The 21,438-nt window shown below is 43.1% G+C and overlaps 1 protein-coding gene across 3 annotated transcripts in view; it reads left to right on the top strand.

Moving 5' to 3' along the window:
• The window catches only part of EMCN (endomucin), a 44,277-nt gene that overhangs the window by 14,563 nt on the left and 8,276 nt on the right, over nucleotides 1-21,438 (top strand). For all 3 annotated transcript variants that reach the window (XM_081877284.1, XM_081877285.1, XM_081877286.1), the window contains exons 3-10: nucleotides 359-388; nucleotides 1,824-1,877; nucleotides 4,922-5,014; nucleotides 9,807-9,872; nucleotides 11,823-11,927; nucleotides 15,997-16,047; nucleotides 16,944-17,039; nucleotides 19,049-19,073. In XM_081877284.1, coding sequence (XP_081733410.1) covers nucleotides 359-388; nucleotides 1,824-1,877; nucleotides 4,922-5,014; nucleotides 9,807-9,872; nucleotides 11,823-11,927; nucleotides 15,997-16,047; nucleotides 16,944-17,039; nucleotides 19,049-19,073 — 520 coding nt within the window. The remainder of the gene's footprint in view (nucleotides 1-358; nucleotides 389-1,823; nucleotides 1,878-4,921; nucleotides 5,015-9,806; nucleotides 9,873-11,822; nucleotides 11,928-15,996; nucleotides 16,048-16,943; nucleotides 17,040-19,048; nucleotides 19,074-21,438) is intronic.

A 21,438-nucleotide genomic window follows, 5' to 3' on the forward strand; every position in this document is an offset into this window, starting at 1 on the left:
ATATACATCACCTTAAGCAGGGTATAATGTAAATAGCAGGAGTAATAGTAATAGTAAATATGTAATGCCTTGCCTCCTCTGTCATTCCCAAGGATTGTCAGAACTCCAGGGGGTCACTAACTTTCAGAAACCCTTATTCTTGCAATCTGGGGTGCTCATATCATCATTGATCCTGTCTGTTAGTTTGTTTTATTTCTCCAGGTATTCCTTTTACGCTCCCACAACCTTCCTTTAGCATAGGTCCCCTGCCTTATGAAATCCCTTCTCAACAATTATTTTTAAGATGGCTGTTTAGTGTAACATTAATCTGAACTGCAAGATAAATCACCACAATGAATGCTTAATGTTATTTGTACAGGATCAACCACAACTATCTCAGCAACTACAAGTAAGCTATATAATTGTATATAATCATCTGGAATTTTAAATTCACTGCATATCATTTCTACTAATTCATGTAAACAATCGTTTTTAGCTTACTTCAGTGTCCATTGAAGGGTCCACTCGATTGGGTTAAACGCCTTTGCATTTGGTTTCCATTGCATTCATTTGCAAGGACTTTGCTTCAAGGTTTCCATTTCAGATCGATATATATATATATGGAGAAGTTGGAGATTAGTGTTATAGTACGTGTAAAAGGGAGGCTCCTTACTGTGGAGGTGAGAGGAATCCAATGGAAGAGGAGATATAATATTCAAAAGTGAAGCATGATAGGGCAATGGAGTCTGCTCCATTAGAGCAAATGGGCACTGCCCCACTAACCTTGATTCCACGAAGCCCACTTGTCTGCCTTCTGACTTGCAACCAGTCCTTATCTCCAGATAAGGTCCAGGCAGAAGGTACTATTTGTAGATCTCTGGGTTATTTGTAGCTAATCACCAATAACATCTGACTCCCAGTGGTTCAAAAATAGCACCAGCCTTTTCCCCTGAATTAGGCTTCTAATTTGTGGGGTGGGGGACTAGGATTTTTTTGTGAAAGAACTGTGACCTCATTTCTGGTACTGAAGACAAAGTCTTGGGCCGAGAGATGCTTTGTTCTTTCATTCTAAGTGTATATATGCCCTTCTTACATTTTGATACAGCTGGTATTTGGGTTTGTGGGTGGGAATCTGATCTTATAGGTTGGCAGTTCACCCAACCCTGCTTTAGATAATGATCAAGAATCCAGAAGTGAATTTTGAAGCACACACTCACACCCACCATTCATATTTTCATAATAAAGCTGATACCAATTTGCAGTTAACTAGGATATCTTAGGGAACACTTTCTCTCAAATAGATCTGTCCTGTCACTAAGGTCTTCTTCCTGGTGCTACTTTTCCAAATTTTAAAAAAACCAGGTTCTCTACTTAAATCATGATTTGTGTGCAGGAGTAGCTTGTCCCTCAAGTATCATGGTATGAAGACCTTTACTTCTCAAATAAAGTACAGCGAAATTGAAGGGTATTGTAACTTCAGAGGCCAATAAAAATTGTCAAATGCCTGGCTGAGCTCAGGAAGAGAATAGATTTTATTTTATTTTTTAAAAGGTATATTAAAGCAGTAAAGACACAGCAGTTTCATATACCAAAACCGCTCTCTTCATCTCCTAATACAAGCACAAAAGGGACAGGCAATGCTGCGAGATGGAACATTTGGCATGGTATATTTGAAATATGCTTTCAGGTAACTTTTATTTGAAATGTGGCATATATTGCCATGAGATATTATCATGTTCCAAAAGACCATTGGTCAACATATCTGAACCTTCTCCTTTCCCTCAAGCAGACTTGGTTGTTTTTAATAATAAAACTCATTTTGCTTTACCTTACCCTTCTCATAGCAAGCCAAAAAACCTCTTCCTCTTCCACGACCACAAGCAAAGCTGAAACTGCAGGTAATTTCTTCAACATTTGAATTATTTTTTTGCATGTGATTTTCTTCTTCTAGCTTCTGCTCTTTGATTAATCCATATCAGATGCTTTCTGCATGGGGTGCTGCACATAAAACCATGTTTGGCTGTGAAAGTGAGTTACAGTGAAGTTTGAAGAACACATTCTATATCTTGGCCACATCTGCAACATACATTTAAAGCACTGCTATACCACTTTAACAGTTCCAAAGAATTATGGGAGCTGTAGCTCGTTAAGGGTGCTAAGACCCCTCCTGCCCTACCAGAGGTACCATTTCCAGTTGCCTGGGAAGCAGGATTGATTGTTAAACCACTCTGGAAACTGTACACCTATGAAGAGAATAGGGTTTCCTAATGACTCTCATCATCTTTAGCAAACAGCAGCTTCCAGGATGCTTTGGGGGAAATCATGACTGTTTAAAGTAGTATAATACTGCTTCAAATGTAGGGCGTGGATGTGGACTTAGATTATTATTATTATTATTATTATTATTATTATTATTATTGCTGCTGCTGCTGCTGCTGCTGCTGCTGCTGCTGCTGTTGACCTACAACTCCCATCATTCCCATCCATGCTGGTTACAATGGTCAGGGTTGATGTGGGTTGTAGTTCAACAACCTCTGTGGAGCAACCCAAGCTTAGACAGTTGTCAGGCTTTGGGGACTTGGCCCATTTAAAGAGGCTTTAATGATCACAGCAAAAAAAAAAAAACAGCCATTCTCAGAATGAAGGTGTTCAAATTAAGGTTTATACCCACTTCCCCCCTTGTCACTTCCGCTTCTTGCAACCTGATCTCACAACCACTGTGCTTTTTTTGCTCTCCTTGACCTTGGACTGATAGGCTGCACACTTTCCAGCGAAAGAGTCTGTTAGCTCACTCTCTTCCTGTTCTTCTTCACTTTGCTGATCAACACACACACACACACACCTGTTCTTCCCAACTTTTGTCTTCAGAACTATGCCCCTCTGCAAACCACTGTTCCAAATCTGTACTGTTCCATTGCTCCTGGGCAACTTCAGGATCCTGGTCAGGAGCAGGGGGAGGGGGAGGTTCCCACAATTCCTCATCAGAGCTGTACTCCTCAGCCTGGTCTCTGACAACAGTATTGTAGGCAGTACTGTGCATGAGAGGCCTGTGGTCTGACTTGGAATAAGCTCGCTTCCTGAACTAAGCAGATCCAGAGCCGTCTGGGAAACCTACCTGAGAAAACCCAATGCATTATGGTTGAAAGGTAGGATATAATTGAGGTGATGTATTTATTTACTAGTGTAAAACATGTTCATCCTGACTTTCGATATCAGGGTGGTGCAGAGCATTAAACGAAAACAAACGAAACAACAGCAAACCAGCTAGAACTTGCACAGTTAAGGCTGAAATCCTATGCACACTTACCTGGGAATAAGTCCCGCTGAGTTTATGGGATTGCACTGTAAATCAGTAAAATCTTTTAAAATGTTTCAGTTTAATATCTAAATGATGGTGGGGTTGGTACTAGGTGAAGCCCTTTGGGGAGGCCATTCGGTAACTGGGCTACCACTGCTAATCAAGCCCTCTTCTTTTTAGATGATCTTCATACCTTTGATGGGAATATTTGGCTCAACCCTATCATTTTAGTTGACTTTCCCAGTATCTTCTTCCGTTCTGAGTCTTAGACACTTAACACTGCTAGCATAAGAAGGGAATGGAGCTGCATACACACCCACACACCCCAGTTTAAAGGGAAAGCATGCACTGGCATCCGGAACAGTGTGGCAGTAAAAAAGCAAATCATGTTTGGAATGATTTCCTCAGAGTGCCATTTACTCTTCTTGAAGTGATTAATTCTGTGCCACTGTCTACGAGTGAGGCTGTGTTTTCCCTTTGAAGAGCTGCACTCTGATGAAGGTGAACACTTTTTTCATTTTCGAAAACGCTTTAGCGGCATTTGCTAATTCATTTTTTGCAACTCCTCTGCAACGTAAGAGGGTAATAATATCATCATTCCTGCTTTATAGAGAAGCCCAGAGCTATTGCCAGAGTCAGCGACAGAAAAGGAGGGCAAAAATGGAAGCTGTAGATGGAGGTAGCTTTCTCAGTAGCTCTGACTTCAAAGCTGCTCTACTGTTTATGTGGGTATTTAAAACAACAATTAATTTTTTAATCATGGGGGTGGGGGAATGCTATGAATCAATGAACACCCATATAATATGGTCACAATTTACTGCACTTCCATGTTTCCCCCCTCAAATTAAAATCCCCATATGCTTTCTAGAACATGTAAACAGTGATTTCATCATGTGGAGTTGAAATCATAGAGCACCTGCCTGTGCAAAGCTTTAATAGAAATGGAGATTTAGGAAAGCAGCATTTTCCATTCAATTCTGTAATTGCCACATGCAGCACTGCTCCCATTCCGCAGCAGTTCCATCTTCTGCCCAAAACTGCTATTCATGTCAACTTAAGAGAAGAAGTCCCTGAGAAGCATCCTGAAACAGAAATAAAGCACGTCATCAACAAGGAGTGGGTGAAGTTGGTCCACTGTGGCAAAATTACATAACTTATGTGAATTACACTGGGTGGCATTCAGCTAAGTTTTACGCAGGGAAGACCTATTGAAATGAATGAACATGACTGATGAAATAATGAACATGAATGTGTGGACACCGTCAATTTTCACTCCCAGTTTTATTTTCATGTGAATTTTCTGACATCCCTACAGGGCAACAAAAATTAGACCTGAATCTCTTGTTCTTTCTCTTTGGACAATATTTCTGTCTGTGACAAGGATATATATATATATATAGTCTCAGGTATAGCCACAGGAAGTCAATAATCACACATCTGGATCAACAGGAGTGTCATTTACATATGCAGACAATGGCTTGGAGCTGCATCAGGAACACGGAAAGTAAACAGCATGGAATGCTGAGAGTTCTGTTGTCTTTTCATAAGCAGTGTTAGCAATAAACCATAAGCGTGTCACAGATCGGCTATGTTTATTTGGCAGAGGAAGAGTAACAGAAAAAAAATGTGTGTTCATTGTTTCAGGTAATACAACTACTGCGAATTCTTCAGCAATAGCCCGACCAACACAGGCCTCTGCACATGGGTCACTATCAACACCCAACAACACAGCAAGCAGTAGGTATTGTGTTTCTCTGGCTCACTGGTGAATTCATTGTAAGCCATACGTGAGGGTGAGAAAAGACCACCATGGCTGTGAAGCAGGGCACTGGTTTGTGGCGAAAGTCTTGACTCACTGATGGAGCAGATACATTGGACGCTAAAACCTCCCAGGTTCAATCCCCAGAATTTGCAAGAGACTCCTATGTGAAATCTTGGAAATCTGCTACCAATAGACCATAAAAGGTAAAGGTAAAGGGACCCCTGACCATTAGGTCCAATCGTGACCGACTCTGGGGTTGCGGCACTCAGCTCACTTTATTGGCCGAGGGAGCTTCCGGGTCATGTGGCCAGCATGACTAAGCCACTTCTGGCAAACCAGAGCAGCACATGGAAACGCCGTTTACCTTCCCGCCGGAGCAGTACCTATTTATCTACTTGCACTTCATGCTTTCGAACTGCTAGGTTGGCAGTAGCAGGGACTGAGCAAAGGGAGCTTACCCCATCACGGGAATTCAAACTGCCGACCTTCTGATCGGCACGCCCTAGGTTCTGTAGTTTAACCCACAGCACCAATAGACCCACTCCCACCAATAGACCATACTGAGCTAGATTAACCAATGATCTAACTTGGTACAAGGCAGTTTTCAATGTGTGACCCAGCTTCTTACTCCTGTGTTGGTGAACATGGGAGTGAAGAGTACTAGCGTAAGAGTGTTGGCTAGTCTTCATGCAGCCACAGCTGAAATAAAGGCTATGTACATGCAGGGCCTGGAATCTGTAGATCCACACCAGCTTAAAGTCTGCCCACCCCTGCAGTAAACCAGCATATTAATTGATGATGCTATCATTCTACAATATTTCCAGAGGGGTAGCTATGGTGATCTGCTGCAGCAGGAACAACAAAGAGGTCTGTGGCACATTAGCAATAAATCTGTTAGATCCTTAACACACTGCAAGACTCTTTTTCATGGTAGGCAGAAAAATGATGACAGACAGACAGTGTTGTATCTGCTCGCAAACTGCTCTCTGCAATGTCTCCACTGAACATATCTTGAAGAATAAGGTCATAGACCTGCATATATAATTTTACAATCTATTGATGCTTCCCTAGTCTCTCTCTCTCTCTCTCTCTGTGTGTGTGTGTGTGTGTGTGTGTGTGTGTGTTTGTTTGTGTGTGTGTGTGTGTGTGTGTGTGTGTCCAAAATATGCCTTTCAAAATAAATAGAGGAGAAGGAGAAAACTCATACTGGACTGGATATTACTTTTGTAGGGCAGTTAGTGGTGTAATTCATATGAAGCAATGTTGTGGAACCCCTCTGCCCCCTAGATCTTGGAGAAAGGTAAAATGGCAAGGGATCCGATTTCAAATCTCCACTGTCTCTTCTGTTTTTGGCCCTTGGTCTTGGGAATCAAGTGATAATGAAACCCAATTTTCTTGCACATGGTGCATTAGGCTAGATGAAGACATTTTCTTTGGCTTCTGAGCAGTTCTTTTGGGTCCACAACTCAACTTTCAACACCTAAGCCTCTCTGAATATGAAAGGCCCCTAAGGAAGGGGAAAGTCTGACCCTTCAGTTCTTTGCAGAAGGTCATTCCAGTTGACTCTCACATAACTCAAGCATGGCTACCGTCAGCTTTCTACATAAGGGTGTCTTATGGGGAAACTGTGGCTCTCCAGATTTTGTTGGACTCCAACTTCCATCAGCCCCAGTCAGCATAGCCAATGTTCAGGGCTGAAGGGAGCAAGGCCGGCCCACTCATGAGGTAAGGTGAGGTGACTGCCTCAGGCGGCAGCATCCACCAGTGCAACAAATCCTGATGTTGATTTTTCTTCCCCTCTTGTTCCTGATGTAAATATTCCCTCACCCCTTCTTCCCTGGTGGGGAGGGGGTGCCATTTTAGGGATTGCCTCAGGTGCCAAAATGTCTTGGGCCTGCCTTTGATGGAAGATGTAGCCCAACCAAATCTGGAGGGCCACAGGTTCCCCATCTTTGCTTTAGTATGTGAATGGAATACTGTAGACATTAAAAAAAATATGTACCCATAAATAATTGCACACAAAGGCATCTCAATTAACCATAGTCTTTGGGTGCACATCTTTTATTTTATACTTACCTACAGCACTAAAATACTGAACTGTCTGTCTCTGCTGTTACTGCACCAAATGAAGATTTGCTGATATAGAGCTGATGCTGTAGGCTATGAAGAAGCTTTTGCTTTTGTTTTGCTTTTGTCGTTCCACTTTATAGCAGAAGTCCTAATGGACAGAAACAAAACAAAACGAAAAGCCCACAAATGTGACTCCTTTTCTTTTAGGTCATGGAGAAGTTCCTCACTTGAGGGTATCCATAGAACAGAACCACCTATAATTAACCTGTACTGAAAGCTAAAGCTTGTGGCATGTAGGGAAAAGCTAATAAGCAAAGGCAGGCCTGTCTCTACAGCTTAGTTCATGGTAGTGCCCTGAATGAATACTGGAAGTTGACTACTTCCTTGCCCATAGTAGACCAACCTAGAACAATACCATTGGTGATGGTTTTTACGATCAGCTTCAAAGCTGAGCTTCTCCACCCATTCCAAGTGACTTCCTCAAGGGGTTTCGAGAAGAGGACAATGGCAGACGGGGCCTACCATGCCCATGAACTGCTTGTGAGCTTCCCACTGACCACTGGAGAAAAAGGATGCTAGATAGGAATTTGGTCTAATCCAGCAGACCTTTTCCTGGGTTCTTCACATTTATTTTGTGCTAACATTGTGGAAAATAGCTGTGGAAAAAACCTGGGAGTGCTGCAGCTTTTGGATTAGGAGAGGCATAAAAGCTGTTGCTCACAGAACTACACACCTTCCAGCAACCATAAAAAAGGCAGCTCTCGGGATTCTTTGGGGAAAGCCATGTGTTTTACACATACGGTGTATATGCAGCCTCAGTCAGCAATGCGCAAGTGTTGGGCAGCTGCTGACTATTCACCCTTTCTGGCATCAGCAAACCACCCCTACCCCCCAGATCATCTCGCAGCAGTCAGTGGTTTCTTCTTTTAAAAAGATAACTGTGTCACTACTAGTCGGGATGAACAGAACAGTCTATTTCTGGCCAGTGTGGTGTAGTGGTTAAGAGCGATAGACTTGTAATCTGGTGAACCGGGTTCGTGTCTCCGCTCCTCCACATGCAGCTGCTGGGTGACCTTGGGCTAGTCACACTTCTCTGCAGTCTCTCAGCCCCACTCACCTCACAGAGCATTTGTTGTCAGGGAGGAAAGGAAAGGAGAATGTTAGCCGCTTTGAGACTCCTTCGGGTAGTCATAAAGCGGGCTATCAAATCCAAACTCTTCTTCTACTACTACTCTTCTTTAAGTTTCAGGTGAGTTCATTCGTAAGACCTACTTCATACCAATCTGTGACTCTTCTAAAAATGTACCAAAGCCATTTTTTAGATATGTATCAATGCCTTTTATCTCAATATATACCTTACCATATGCATTTTATCCTAAAACACTTTTTAAAAATGAATTTGATACTTTTCGTTGTCTGGAACAGCATTGTGACATTCAGAGAAGTGCAGAATCTGAAGAATAGTTGCATTCTTATCAGTGTATTAATCCAGATGAGGTGAATTAGGCCACTATGCCCCATGATTGTAAGATGAAGGGCGGGATAAAAGTGTACCAACTAAATAATTAAACGGGCATCAAAGAAAATCCTCCTCCTTCCCTATCTGCCTGCCCCCAATAGCTTGAGCACTCCCTCGGGTAATAAAAGTTACTGATAGTCTCAAGAGGGATTGGCAGATTTTGCTGTGGGAAGATGTGCTTTGCAGCATATCTAAGTCTCTCCTCTGAAAATCAGAATTTCAAACCAAGGCATTCCTGGCCCTTTTTTCTTTAATATAACTTTATATTCTAGGTTTATATTCTAGGCTTTATATTTTCTAGGTTGGTCCTGCCAACCTAGCAGTTTGAAAGCATGTCAAAGTGCAAGTAGATAAATAGGTACCGCTCCGGCGGGAAGGTAAACGGCATTTATGTGCGCTGCTCTGGTTCACCAGAAGCAGCTTAGTCATGCTGGCCACATGACCCAGAAGCTGTACGCCAGCTCCCTTGGCCAATAAAGTGAGATGAGCGCCGCAACCCCAGAGTTGGTCACGACTGAACCTAATGGTCAGGGGTCCCTTTACCTTTACCTTTATCTATGGAATGACATTCTTCAGGTATTCAGACATTGCAGTGCTTAGAACAAAACACCACAAAGATAATCCCACCCTCTGTACAGCTGATCTCTGTATTCTGCAGAAGAGGGCATCATGCAACTAGCATTTCATTGTTAGGTCCATTGTCAAGTGCCAGAACCAGGCCTTTATTGTGACGGTGCCTACTCTTTGAAATTCACACCATCAGATAACCTCCATCCCTATTGTCTGTCTGGGAACTTGTTGAAAATCTTCCTCTTTTAACATGATTTTTTCAAACCATTCATTGTTTATTTAATTGATTTTCAAATTGTTGTTTAAATTGATTTTTTTTCTAAATTGCTTTTACATGTAATTGTTTCATGAATGTTTTTATTGTATTGTACATCGTCTCAAGAAGCCTCTTGGGAAGTGATTCATAAATGAAATAAATAACTATTAATAATAATAATAATAATAGGCACAGTTTTAAAGAAAAAGATGCAGCGACCTAAGGATGTTGAGACAACAGCTCTGCAGGATTACTCTGGTTTTCCCCACACTTGCATACTGATTATTCCTTTGACAAATATGTTTTGAGAACAGCAGTTAACACACTGTCATTTATCTTATCAAAATATCAGCAGGGACAGCTGAATCACCAGCACTGAGCTCTGTGACTTCATCTCACTTGACTCTAACAACTCCTGGTAAGACATCCCCTTTATAATCTAATTCATAATCAACTGTTGACAACTGGCCCATTAAACAATTATATGACTGTATTATAGCAGCGGTTTTGCTTCTGTGCTGCGATGTTGAGTAAAGCTTCAGTTTCCTTGCAGTAGATGCAGGCAGAGGTTTTTCGTGGTTGATTTTCCCCGGTAGCTTCTGGTTGTCGGGTAAACTTGATGAAAGGCTTGCAGGGGATGGGTCCAAGGAAAAGCATCTCCCAGCATGCTCCAGGGAGCAAACAGAATAACCTTTCAGGGGATGCTGTCCCTTTGGTCGGTTTTAGGGCATCCATGTGCCTTCCTTTGCAGAGGTGAGTACTCTGCTTGAAAAGCTATCCAGTCCCAAGCCTGGTTTAAATTGCCCACCAGCAGTTGTCATCAGGACAGGGGACTAAACAGGCACCCAGGTCACTACCCTCCCTGCTGTGATGAGATGTATTGCATTAAAAAAAAAAAGACTATTTCTAACTTTGCATCCATAAAATAAAGCAGCATGTGCACAATTTATGAAAAGCTGTGCTTTTTTATGGGTAATGCATTTTCTGATTCCCACCCCACCCCCAATGCATAAGCATCCATACTGGTTGACAGACCTAAACTATATATAGACCAATGCTCTACCTTGGTATAAGGCAAGTTTATTCTGCTCATATGTCATCTTGCAGCAGCCCTTGGGAAGGCTACACCTTTTGTCCTGGCATGTTGCTACAAAGCATGATGAGGCAGGGAAAAGATAGGGTTATCTCCCCTCCTCCCCTCTCCCAATGTGCCATGACTACTCCGACCAGCCAGATAAGTAGAGGAAAATGTTCTACAGATGGGAGCTGGTGGGGAAGTTGTTTTAGGAAGGCGGTTGTGGCGTTTGCCCTCCTAGCTGTGTGACATCATACTGGGTTCATAAGGAAAGGGTTAACTAATTGTAAAATGACTAACCAATGGGAACCCAAGAGGCAGTGTTAACCGTGTATAAGGTTTAAGCACAGAGGGGGGTTTTTTGGAGGAGTTAGAGTTAGGGTGGTTGAGAAGACAGTCTGGAGTTAGAAGAGACAGAGAAGATAAGTCTGTGGGTTGGGCTAGTCTGGTGTGAGAGAGGGAGAGAATTTGTTAAGAGGAGTCAGTCAAACAGTTGAGATAATCAATCAGAAGATACAGTGATGCCTCACAAGACGAAAATAATCCATTCTGCGAGTCTCTTCGTCTAGCGGTTTTTTCGTCTTGTGAAGCATCCCTATTAGCGGCTTAGCGGATTAGCGCTATTAACGGCTTAGCGGCTTAGGAAAGGGGGGGGAGGAAAAAAACTCGCAAGACTCGCAAGACTCGCAAGACGTTTTCGTCTTGCAAAGCAAGCCCATAGGGAAATTCGTCTTGCGAAGCGCCTCGAAAAACGGAAAACCCTTTCGTCTAGCGGGTTTTTCGTCTTGCGAGGCATTCGTCTTGCGGGGCACCACTGTATTAGGAACGTATAGGCCAGTAAAGAAACTAAGGTTAAGATACTGATAGGAATATTATGTGCGAAACCATAAACTTGTTAATGTTTGTACAATAAACTTGGTGGGTTTTTCTGGTTCACTTTTAACAACTGTCTGGACTCAGTGTTCTACCAGAGAGTAACTGGTTGGTGGCAGCAGGGAAGTGAGCACAGTGGTGGCACAGGGATCAATAGGCTTAAACATCTGGGGACCCTGTGTGATCGTCACAGTGGTGGACTGGCAAAGAGGGGATTCACCTCCACCCTGCCTCTCCAGATCCACTTCCACACTATCTCACCAGATCTCTCAATGTTTTATGAAAAGTCTGGTATGGGCACTCAGAAAGAGAGAGGGAGAACTGCCTTTGTTTCTGACTGAAAGCAGTCCTTCCTACCTAGACAAGAGTCTAAACCTTAGGGTGGTGTTTGTGTTTAACATGAGATTTCCTTCCTTGCAGATCAACATAACAAGACAACGACAACAAGGGCACTTCCCAGCGAGAAGGCCACTGAGAGAAGCATACAAGACCCGCTTCAAAAAGTAACTGAAGTTCCAACTGAAAGTAAGTAAAGGCAAATACTTCTCTGCTATTTTACCTCCAGACTGCCAGCATTTTGTGGGAGGGATTCCAGTGAATATGGAAAATTTAGCAATTGACATGGGTTAAAGTGCTTTATCCCCCTGGCGCATCAAATTCACTTCAAAAAACCAGTTTTGCATGTTGGGAAAGTTGTGGGGTAAATGCATTAAAATGTGTGGAATTAATAAATGATTATCAGGAACACCATTCTCCCATTCACACTGTGATTCCCCCCCCCCCTTCTTGCTTTGTGGCAAACCATAATTTGATATTATATATACAAAGCAGCAAACTTTCAGCTTGCCCTACAAATCTGAGTTGATAATCAGGACTCATAAATGAGTCACAAACAGAGCAAACCAGCCAGTTTAAGTTCTTGAGATCTTCTACTTTTGTCCTTTTTTCATTTTTGAATTTCTATCCCACCCTTCCTCCCCCAGGAGCCCAGGGCAGAAAACAGAAACACAAAAACACAAAAACAAAGCAAAAACATTTTAACACTGTAAAAACAATTTAAAAGCTGTTACAGTTTAAAACATCTAAAAGTAGTTACAGTTAAAAATATTCTTCCATCCAACAGTCTTAGGATTGCCACCAAATGCCGGGGTAAACAGGAATGGTTTCAAATGCCTCCTGAAAGCTCCAGGTGTTCAGGATAAAGGACCTTCCCCGCAGTGGGTTCATTTGTAACCACGTTTGGCAGGTTTTATTTCTATAATTTGGAGAATTGGGAAGTTTAGAACAACATACGTATGTGTCATTTTTAAAAAATGAAAAAGTGTAGATCTTGTTTGAGCTCCTCCACCTCCAAATTACAAAAACATACTTTGTGTATTTTAGCATCCCCTTTGAGCAATCAGTCAGGAGCGTACTTGAGCTTAGCTTCATTTGGTTGCCATCCAAAAAGGAAGGGGGGAAAGAAACAAATGGAAGAAGACTGCAGTTGTTTAGTCAAAGGGCCATTTGAGAACACAATGGAGGGAGGCTGGTTTGGGGTCTCTGTCTCCCATGCCATCTGCTGGTCTGTTAACCACCTACTAGAATGAGGCAAGGCAGCAATGCAAAAAAGAAGGGGGAAAATAGGAGGCTTTCTCTCTCCCCGCTTCATAGCTCATTGCCCAACAACAACTTATTCCAGACAATATTGCCCTCCTCATTTTTCAGTAATGAGTCTGGAAGTCTTCCCAGATTCCTTTTATAGGGCAGCTGCCCCTCTAAACTCACAGCCCCCAAAGGAGCGTGAGGTTGACATGGAAGAGGAACAGAACAAGTTCAATAAGTCTGCCAGTCATTGTCAATTTCTTGGGCTTTCTATAGCGATGACTGATGCGGTGCAAATTGCTCATTAAAGGCGAACTGAAAACCATGATACTGTTGACCAGATATGCCTAACAGCACAAGGATATAAGCAGCAGCTTGAGATTACTTGTCCATCTAGATAAGCACAGTAGTGCTTATTCTGACTGATGGCAACAGTCTGGTGGTTACAGGAGATCCTTTAGGTCAGGTCTGGGGAACCTTTGACTTCCAGGTGTTGCTCAACTGAACCAACTTCAGCCCTAGCAAGCATGGGTAATGTCGGGGGATGATGGGAGTTCTGATTCAGCAACATCTGGAGGGCCAAATGTCCCCTTCACCTACTCTATGTGACCTTGGGAGATTGAAATATACTCAGAGTCGCAAAGTGATTTCATGCTCTTTATTCAGCTCATAGTGGTGAGGAGGAATGAATGAATGTCCCCTCAAAGTATCTGCTTTATATACTTTATTTACACAATGGGCTGCACATGATTGACCAATTCTGGAATTCTACTGTAAGCCAATCAGGTTGTGGATTCACTTATATCTGGAACATGATTGGGTGGTTCCTGCCAACCAATCATACTGCTGCATTGTTCTAAGACCAATCATACTGCTGCATTGTTCTAAGACCAATCAGACTGCTGCATTCTGAATCCTATTGTTCTAGGACCAATCAGACTGCTGCAATTTGGATCCTATTGTTCTAGGACCAATCAGACTGCTGCAGTTTGGATCCTATTCAACTCCGTACATAACAGAGATACCAACAATTTATCCTGTAGCTTTATAGCAAAGGGTGGGGAGTTTTTGCAGCCCAAGGATTGGACTCCCCCTTGGTCAGCCCTTCAGGGGAACATGGCAGTGGCCAAGACGACAGTGAATGTGGCCAATGTGAGCATTTTAGCTTTTTCCAAGCCTTGTTGCTGAAGGATGGTTACCCATTCCCTCCTCTGCTGCTTTTTCCAGGAAGACCTTCCTTTCCTCTGAAGCTATGAGTACCCTGAAAATGGCTCCATCACAATGCAGTTAGGCTTGGAAAAAGCCTTCCATTGGTTCCAACAGAAGGCTTTCGTCAAGCCTTGTTGCATCAGGGAGGGGCAGATGAGATTCTGTTGGCTGTGGGGGGAAGGATGGCAGCAGGAGCTCTTAAGGCCTGCAAGTTAGTGATTCCACACCCTTGTTTTACAGGCCTTTGCAGACAACGTTTATGTTCTGCTACCGTGCTATAGGGCATTCAATTCTCAGCCATATGGCAAACTTACCTTTCACAAACGGAGGGAAAGGAAACCCTAGGAATAAATATAATGATCATGATTCACAACAGAATTTATAGTAAGGTTGTAGTCCTTTGATATGCCCTATTTTAGTAAATACTGACAGAAATATAGGAATTAAAGCATCTCAGAAACTTGAGGAGGTTAATATGTAGGCTTTTTATTTTTAAAAAAATTCACCTGGGATTCAGATAATAAGGTAAAGGTTAGCATGGATTGAGAAATGCTATCACTCAAGAAAGAAAGTAAAACAAATGGATATTTTTAAGATAATAACATCACCTAGAATGTAGGTTTCTTAAGTGTATATGAAAATTCAATAAAACATAATAATGGGTGCCAGATTATTTTTCAAATAAATAATATCACATAGTAGGGAGGCAGAAAACTGCTGACCAGCATAAGATTTTGGTTAATTCAATAAGGTTGAACCTGGATCAGCAAAAAAATGTAATCTAGTTTTAATGAGACCAGCAATGTCAATGAAGAGAGCTATAACAAAATCCCTGAAAAGCATTAAATAAAACATATGCTAATTGTGTGTGTGTGTGTGTGTGTGTGTGTGTGTGTGTAAGGGGGGAGAGATCTGTGAAGTTGAGGTACTTGGATTTAATTCAGTCTAAATCTCTTGGAAGCAAATTATATTTAGTTGGCTTAAATTCTAAGCACTCAAAATGGAATCAGGGGAGTGAAATTGGGTTATATCCAAGTGGACTGGGCTAATATTTGAGTTATAGATCATTCCTAGCTTGGGATGGAAAAGAAATTTGATTCAGTTCATATTTTAAGCCATATCTACCCGATTTGCTCTTTTTAAAACAACACATGAAGCACAGCCATCCTTCTCCAAATTTTTCAAGGAAGTTCATCGCTCAAGCAGTATGTGTATACTTTAGGGTAAAATGTGCAGACCCATATATTAGTGAAAATAACGTGAAAATGGGGAAACAGATTTGCAAAAATGTGTACAAGCAAAACCAGGGCTTTTTTTTCAGCCAGAACTCACTGGAACGCAGTTCCAGCACCTCTCAAGTGGGCGCTGTTGTCATTCTAAGAGAAGACGGGAGGTGTTTGTGGCGAGTTAAGACACTTCTTTTTCTTGAAAAATAGCACTGAGCAAAACTGCATACAAAAAGGCATCTTTTGGGAGAAATTTGTTACTAAAATGCTGGTGAATTTTCCAATGACAATAAAAAATAAAAAATAAAAAATCGCAAACTACTGTGGAAATGTGGAGAACTGACACTGGGAAAATGAGAAGGGAGAGAGGTGGAACCAAAGCAGCTTTTCTTGTCAGAGTAGTATCATAATAATTGCTCTTCAGTCTACTGGTGACTTGGAACAGGACACCAGTGGGATGTGGGGTGATAAGAAGGCTGCAGTTGTGTTCAACTGCTAGCTGATTTTTATTTTTTTAAAAGCAGAAACCATGCAAGTGAATGTTTTACTTTAATCACATTTTTTCTTTCTCGTAGGCAACACTGTAAATGCACACGCTGAAAAACAGGATCACCCCTCTTATACCAGTAAGTACATTGAGTGTGGTGGTTTTATGGCAGCTGCCGAAATAAATTTGTCAGCAACTTAACTTCAGTCCTTGGTGGACAGTGAACCTAATTACAGAAAGCTGTCTACCTGCCTGCATAAGAGCTTATCTGCAAGAGAGACAGGCTCTAATGAGAGCAGAACTGACATCGCCTTTCACCCTCTGAGCCCTGAAATTATTCTTGAGTTTGGAGGTCAAAGCCGCAATATCATGCAAGTGATAACCCTGGATCAGGTCATTCTTACAGAGAGCATGAACAAGGGGATATGTCTGCCCAATAACATCACAAATACAACATAAATCATAGAGAATAATTAACAAATCATCAGTAAAACAATGTGTGGCATTTGCCTCCTATCAAAGGCAGCAGTTCAGTCCCGGACAAAGAAACACACATACACACACACAAACAAACGTAACGTAACGTAACAACATAACATAGCATAACAACATAACATAACATGCACACACAATGCAGTGCACATACACAAATTGGAATTTTACTGCAGTTGCTGCTGACACTTTTTTGAAATCTCATCCTTAATTCCCCTAGGAAAAGTGTTAAACACCTTTAGGCCTGTCAAGGAAGGGTATATATGGACGCAGGCCTCGCAGCAAGGATATTGCTGTTTACTGCAGAGGCCTTTGGAACCGGGGAGGAAGTCAGGTTATGGTCTTTCATAATGGCTGTAAGCCTGCCACCCAGTGGTTGCACTGGAAAATAGGAAAGCTGGGAAATTAGGTAAGAATTTCCACTGCAGACACTGTGTAGAAAGGGGTCAGGGCGGAACATGTTTTGCGTGTTTTTTTCTTTTAAAAAAGAATCTAAGATGTTGACATGTATGAATTAAAACAGTTTTTCTCCATTGCATGCAGCCATTATTTTGCCGGTCATCATTGCCTTGATAGTCATATCCCTTTCCGTATTCCTTCTGGTGACTTTGTACAGAATGTGCTTGAAGACAACTCCAGGTATCTATTCAACTTTTAACCAAAAATAAATAAATAATTTTTTTGGAAAATATTTAAAACGAGTTTGAATTATATTTCCCGTTGTAATTTCAGCTGCAGCATGTTTTTGAACTGATTGGAATTTTTTTGCGATGCCTTGCTTTATTTGTAAACATGATGTCCAACATGTCGCACTGAGTTGTTGCTTATCCAGCCTAAGCATCATCAACCAGCCTCCTTGCCTCAAGAGGGAGCTGTCAGCAGGCTTTTGGACACCCCACGGTTTGCAGAAGAACAGGAAACGAGTCCAATGAAGACTGAGCATGCTCAGTCTTTGCGGAGTAATGACTGATTGCAGAGGGTAGCTAGAATCCCAAATATAACAGCAATATTAACTTGCAGATCAACATACCCATGACTAAACAAATAATGCTTCGGTGCATTATTTCCCTTCCCTGGGGGGTTGTGTATATGAGTTTATATTTTATTCTGTATCTATGTTATGGGTCGTTGGACCGTAATCAAGATATTATATATATAGTTGCAAGAGGGAATAGGGGGGATTCAATTCAGTTCACATTTAAAGGCATATCTGCCTAATTCACACTTTCTGAAACAATATGCAAACCAAAACACAGCCAGCCTTCAAAATTTACACTTCTCAGAATTTTGCAATGCAGTTCTCCTGCCGAGTAATGTGTACAACAATACATATGTTAGGGTAAAGTGTGTGACAACATGCATAGATTAGTGAAGATAACATACAAAAATGCACTATATTAGAGAAATTATAAGTATATGGGGAAATATACTTTGCAACTAATATGTATATTAGGCAAAAGTACATACCAGAAAATAAGGGTGTAACTACTTTTATTCTGAATTTTGATTTGTTTTAACCCACTCTGGGGCTTGCTGCTGAACTAATATGGAAAGGTAAAGAACTGAAGATTTGAAACCTAAGGGATTGTGAGAAACTGTAATTCACATATGTCAGGGGTTCAGGAGCAGAGGCAAAGCAGAGTGAGCAAATCGAAAGTGAGGAGGAGGAGTACGAAGGGGGAGCAGGCAGTGACAGTGGGCAGAGTCAATCCACAAGCCTCTCTAGCGAATCGGAGGACTCACAGAAGGGAGCACCGATGGCCAGAGCGAGGGGGGTTCCAGGGGGGAAACCCCAGGAGGGAGGAGCCAGCGGGGAGTCCCTGAGCAGCAGTTGGAAATCAGGACCAGCTTCTCCACCAGAGCGCAGTGGGGAGGGGGAGTCCCAGGAGTCGGGACCAGTGTTCTCATCTCCAGCGGGAGGAGAGGAGTCAGGCTTGGCAACGCCCACATCAGGGAGCGGGGAAACGGTCAGAAGGAAAGTTACCGGCTGGGCGCGCGCGCCAAGTTCAAATGTACAGGAGAGCGGCACAGCAGGGAGTCCTGACAGGGAGCCAGGTCCTAAAGCCCGCCGAAAGGAAGGGCGAGACTCAGGGGGGTCAGCGTCAGAGGAATCCAGGAAGGAGGTAAGATCAGAGGGCAGAAGGACCCAGAGGAGGAAAGAACAGCGTAGGAGGTGGAGCAAGGCTAGAATCTTAAACTGGTGTGGGTTCAGCAGCGAGTCAGAGGGAACTTAGCCGGTCTAGCGTCAAGACGTGGGTCTGCGCGCCCAGAGCTTGGAAATGGAAACTAAACTTCAATAAAGACTTTTGTATATGACATCCACTGGGCGCTGGTCCTCTGTGAGCTGGGACCTAGCGGCAGGCCTGACAACATATTTACCCATCCGTACTCAGAAAAGAGGCGGCAGTTAGGCTCCCATTCTTATTGCTCCCGAAATCACTTACAACTGTATAACCCTAGCAAGTAAATCATTCCTTATTGCCAAATTCAGTGAATGCTCACATTGCATGATTATTCTGATATGCAAGAAAGAGAAAATCCTGTCATGTGAAAGAATTACATGTGATGGAGAAGACTAGGTAGGAATCTTACTCCCTGACAATTAGCTTTGGGATATCCATATCATGTGAATCTCCTTTTCCTTTCAGAGAGACAAGAAAACGGAACTGAACAGTAAGTTGTTTTCCTTTCCTCCCATCCTATGCTAATATAAAGGTGCCTTATGGAAGCGGTTCCTTGAAGGCAGCAAGAGCCAGGATGGTACCCTCCAGATGCTGTGGGGCTCCCCACACCCATCAGCCCTAGCCAGCATGATGAGAGTCATAGCCTCATGTTGGCTACCTCTGCTATAATGGTCCAGGTTTTGAAAATAACTAGGCCATTCTGCCACTAGTTCAGCTATCTTGCAATTCCTGTCCCTGCAACCCAGCCGTGCATGTTCTTCAAATTCAGAAGAACCCCACTGTGGCACTGGCTTTCTGACAGTTTCTTTTGAGATACAAATCTGGACTTATCAAGAAGGTCTTGACATCTCTACAGTACATGGTCAGGGTCATTCCCATAAATGAGAGAGAGACGAGAGATTTGCAGAAGTCCGTTCACAAAAATACACTCTGACACGGTCCTTCTTGATCTGTGTGCATTGCCTCTTCATATTTGTCACTGTGTGAGAACAAAACACACCTGATGTCTGCACAGATTCATGCAGCTTTATAGCGTGCCTCCTCTATTCAGTAGCTATCAGCCTCTGTAATAACCAGTGTGGGCTTGTTTGGGAGATAAAACTTCAGAATGAGGGCAGCTGAGAAGATTGATTTCTATCACTCCCCTGACAACACAGAGCCAGGCAACATCTTTCTTCCATAACTGCTTCATGGAATCATGGAGTTGGGATGGTCAACTGCAAATGCAGAAAATTGGCTGCTACAGAATCCCTCATAGCCTTTTAAAAGGTTATTAAGCCTCTGCTTGAAAACTACCACTTTCAGTCCTATTCAGTCCCACTGCTGAACACTCTATATACTCTGTGGTAGCCAGTCCCGATTGGGATTGGTAGGGCAGAAGACAAGGAGGCCGATAGTAGGTGGCACCAGAGCCAGCAACAGATTTGTTGTTGTTTAGTCATTTAGTCGTGTCCAACTCTTCATGACCCCATGGACCAGAGCACGCCAGGCACTCCTGTCTTCCACTGCCTCCCACAGTTTGGTCAGACTCATGTTTGTAGCTTCGAGAACACCGTCCAACCATCTCGTCCTCTGTCGTCCCCTTCTCCTTGTGCCCTCCATCTTTCCCAACATCAGGGTCTTTTCCAGGGAGTCTTCTCTTCTCATGAGGTGGCCAAAGTATTGGAGCCTCAGCTTCAGGATCTGTCCTTCCAGTGAGCACTCAGGGCTGATTTCCTTCACAATGGAGAGGTTTGGTCTTCTTGCAGTCCATGAGACTCTCAAGAGTCTCTTCCAGCACCATAATTCAAAAGCATCAATTCTTCGGCGATCAGTCTTCTTTATGGTCCAGCTCTCACTTCCAACAACAGATAGTGCCAGCTCATTCTCACTTTGACCCCTGTTGATCTTTGTGAATCTTCCTCCCTGTTGAGTTCTAGAAGGCTAAGGAGGAGGAAGTTGATAGCCAGGACCTCCCCACCACCTCACCCTTCCCACCCTCCATTTCTCCCTCCCAGTAAGCAGCAGTAACTCTGCTGCCAGAAAGTCATGTGAGCACCACCCTCACAGTCTGCTACAGCAGCCTCAGGACCACTCCTTGGAATGGGAGTAAGTAAGAGGGCAGGCAGAAGGGCATATTGAAGTTATTGGAACAGTGTCCCATTTGCCCTAACAGACATGCCTTTGCTGTTTATTCTGCCAGGAAGTCCTTCCTCACATTAATGCAAATCGTGTCCTCCCTAAAAGAGGGCACGTGTTGCAGTGAGACCTGGAGACTGACCACCTGTGTTGTGGGTGGGTAAGATTGGTCAACCACAACACCCGATTGGTAGGTCCCTCGATGTTGGGTTCAGTCTGACCAATGGGGTGCAGTCTAAACGGATCAAGGGACCTATATATATACCCATGCACATGACCCAGAGCTTCCTCTTTTGGCTCGTGCATTCGGAACACCAGCCCACCTCACCCTACTTTTAGGTCATTTTGCAATTGACCTTGCTGTGCCGTCGTGTGTCATCTGTCGTTGGGACAGGGGCACGACAGGAATTTCCCCACTTGGCTGATTGGCGGTTGCCATTTGGGTTTCACCTGCCACATAGCAAATCGTCACAACTTGTAAGGTTGTGGATAGGCACTGGTTCAGGTGTTAGGGATGGAAGAACGGTCTCGCCATCCCTTTGTGAAGGGTATTCCATTAAAGGAATTCAGGGACTCAACTGGTTTGGTCAATCCCCAAGAGGGGGTTGTGCCCGTGCCTGAGTCCCGGGGGGCATCTGGGTGGTGAACATAGTCTGTTCCTGGCTTTTCACCTACCCAGGTGTTCACCCTAGGCTAACCTATGCTGGTGCCCTGGGTCAGCGCTGCAGGGAGCTAGT

Source organism: Podarcis erhardii (assembly GCF_964252035.2).
Source record: "Podarcis erhardii genome assembly, chromosome: 9".
Taxonomy (NCBI): Eukaryota; Metazoa; Chordata; class Lepidosauria; order Squamata; family Lacertidae; genus Podarcis; species Podarcis erhardii.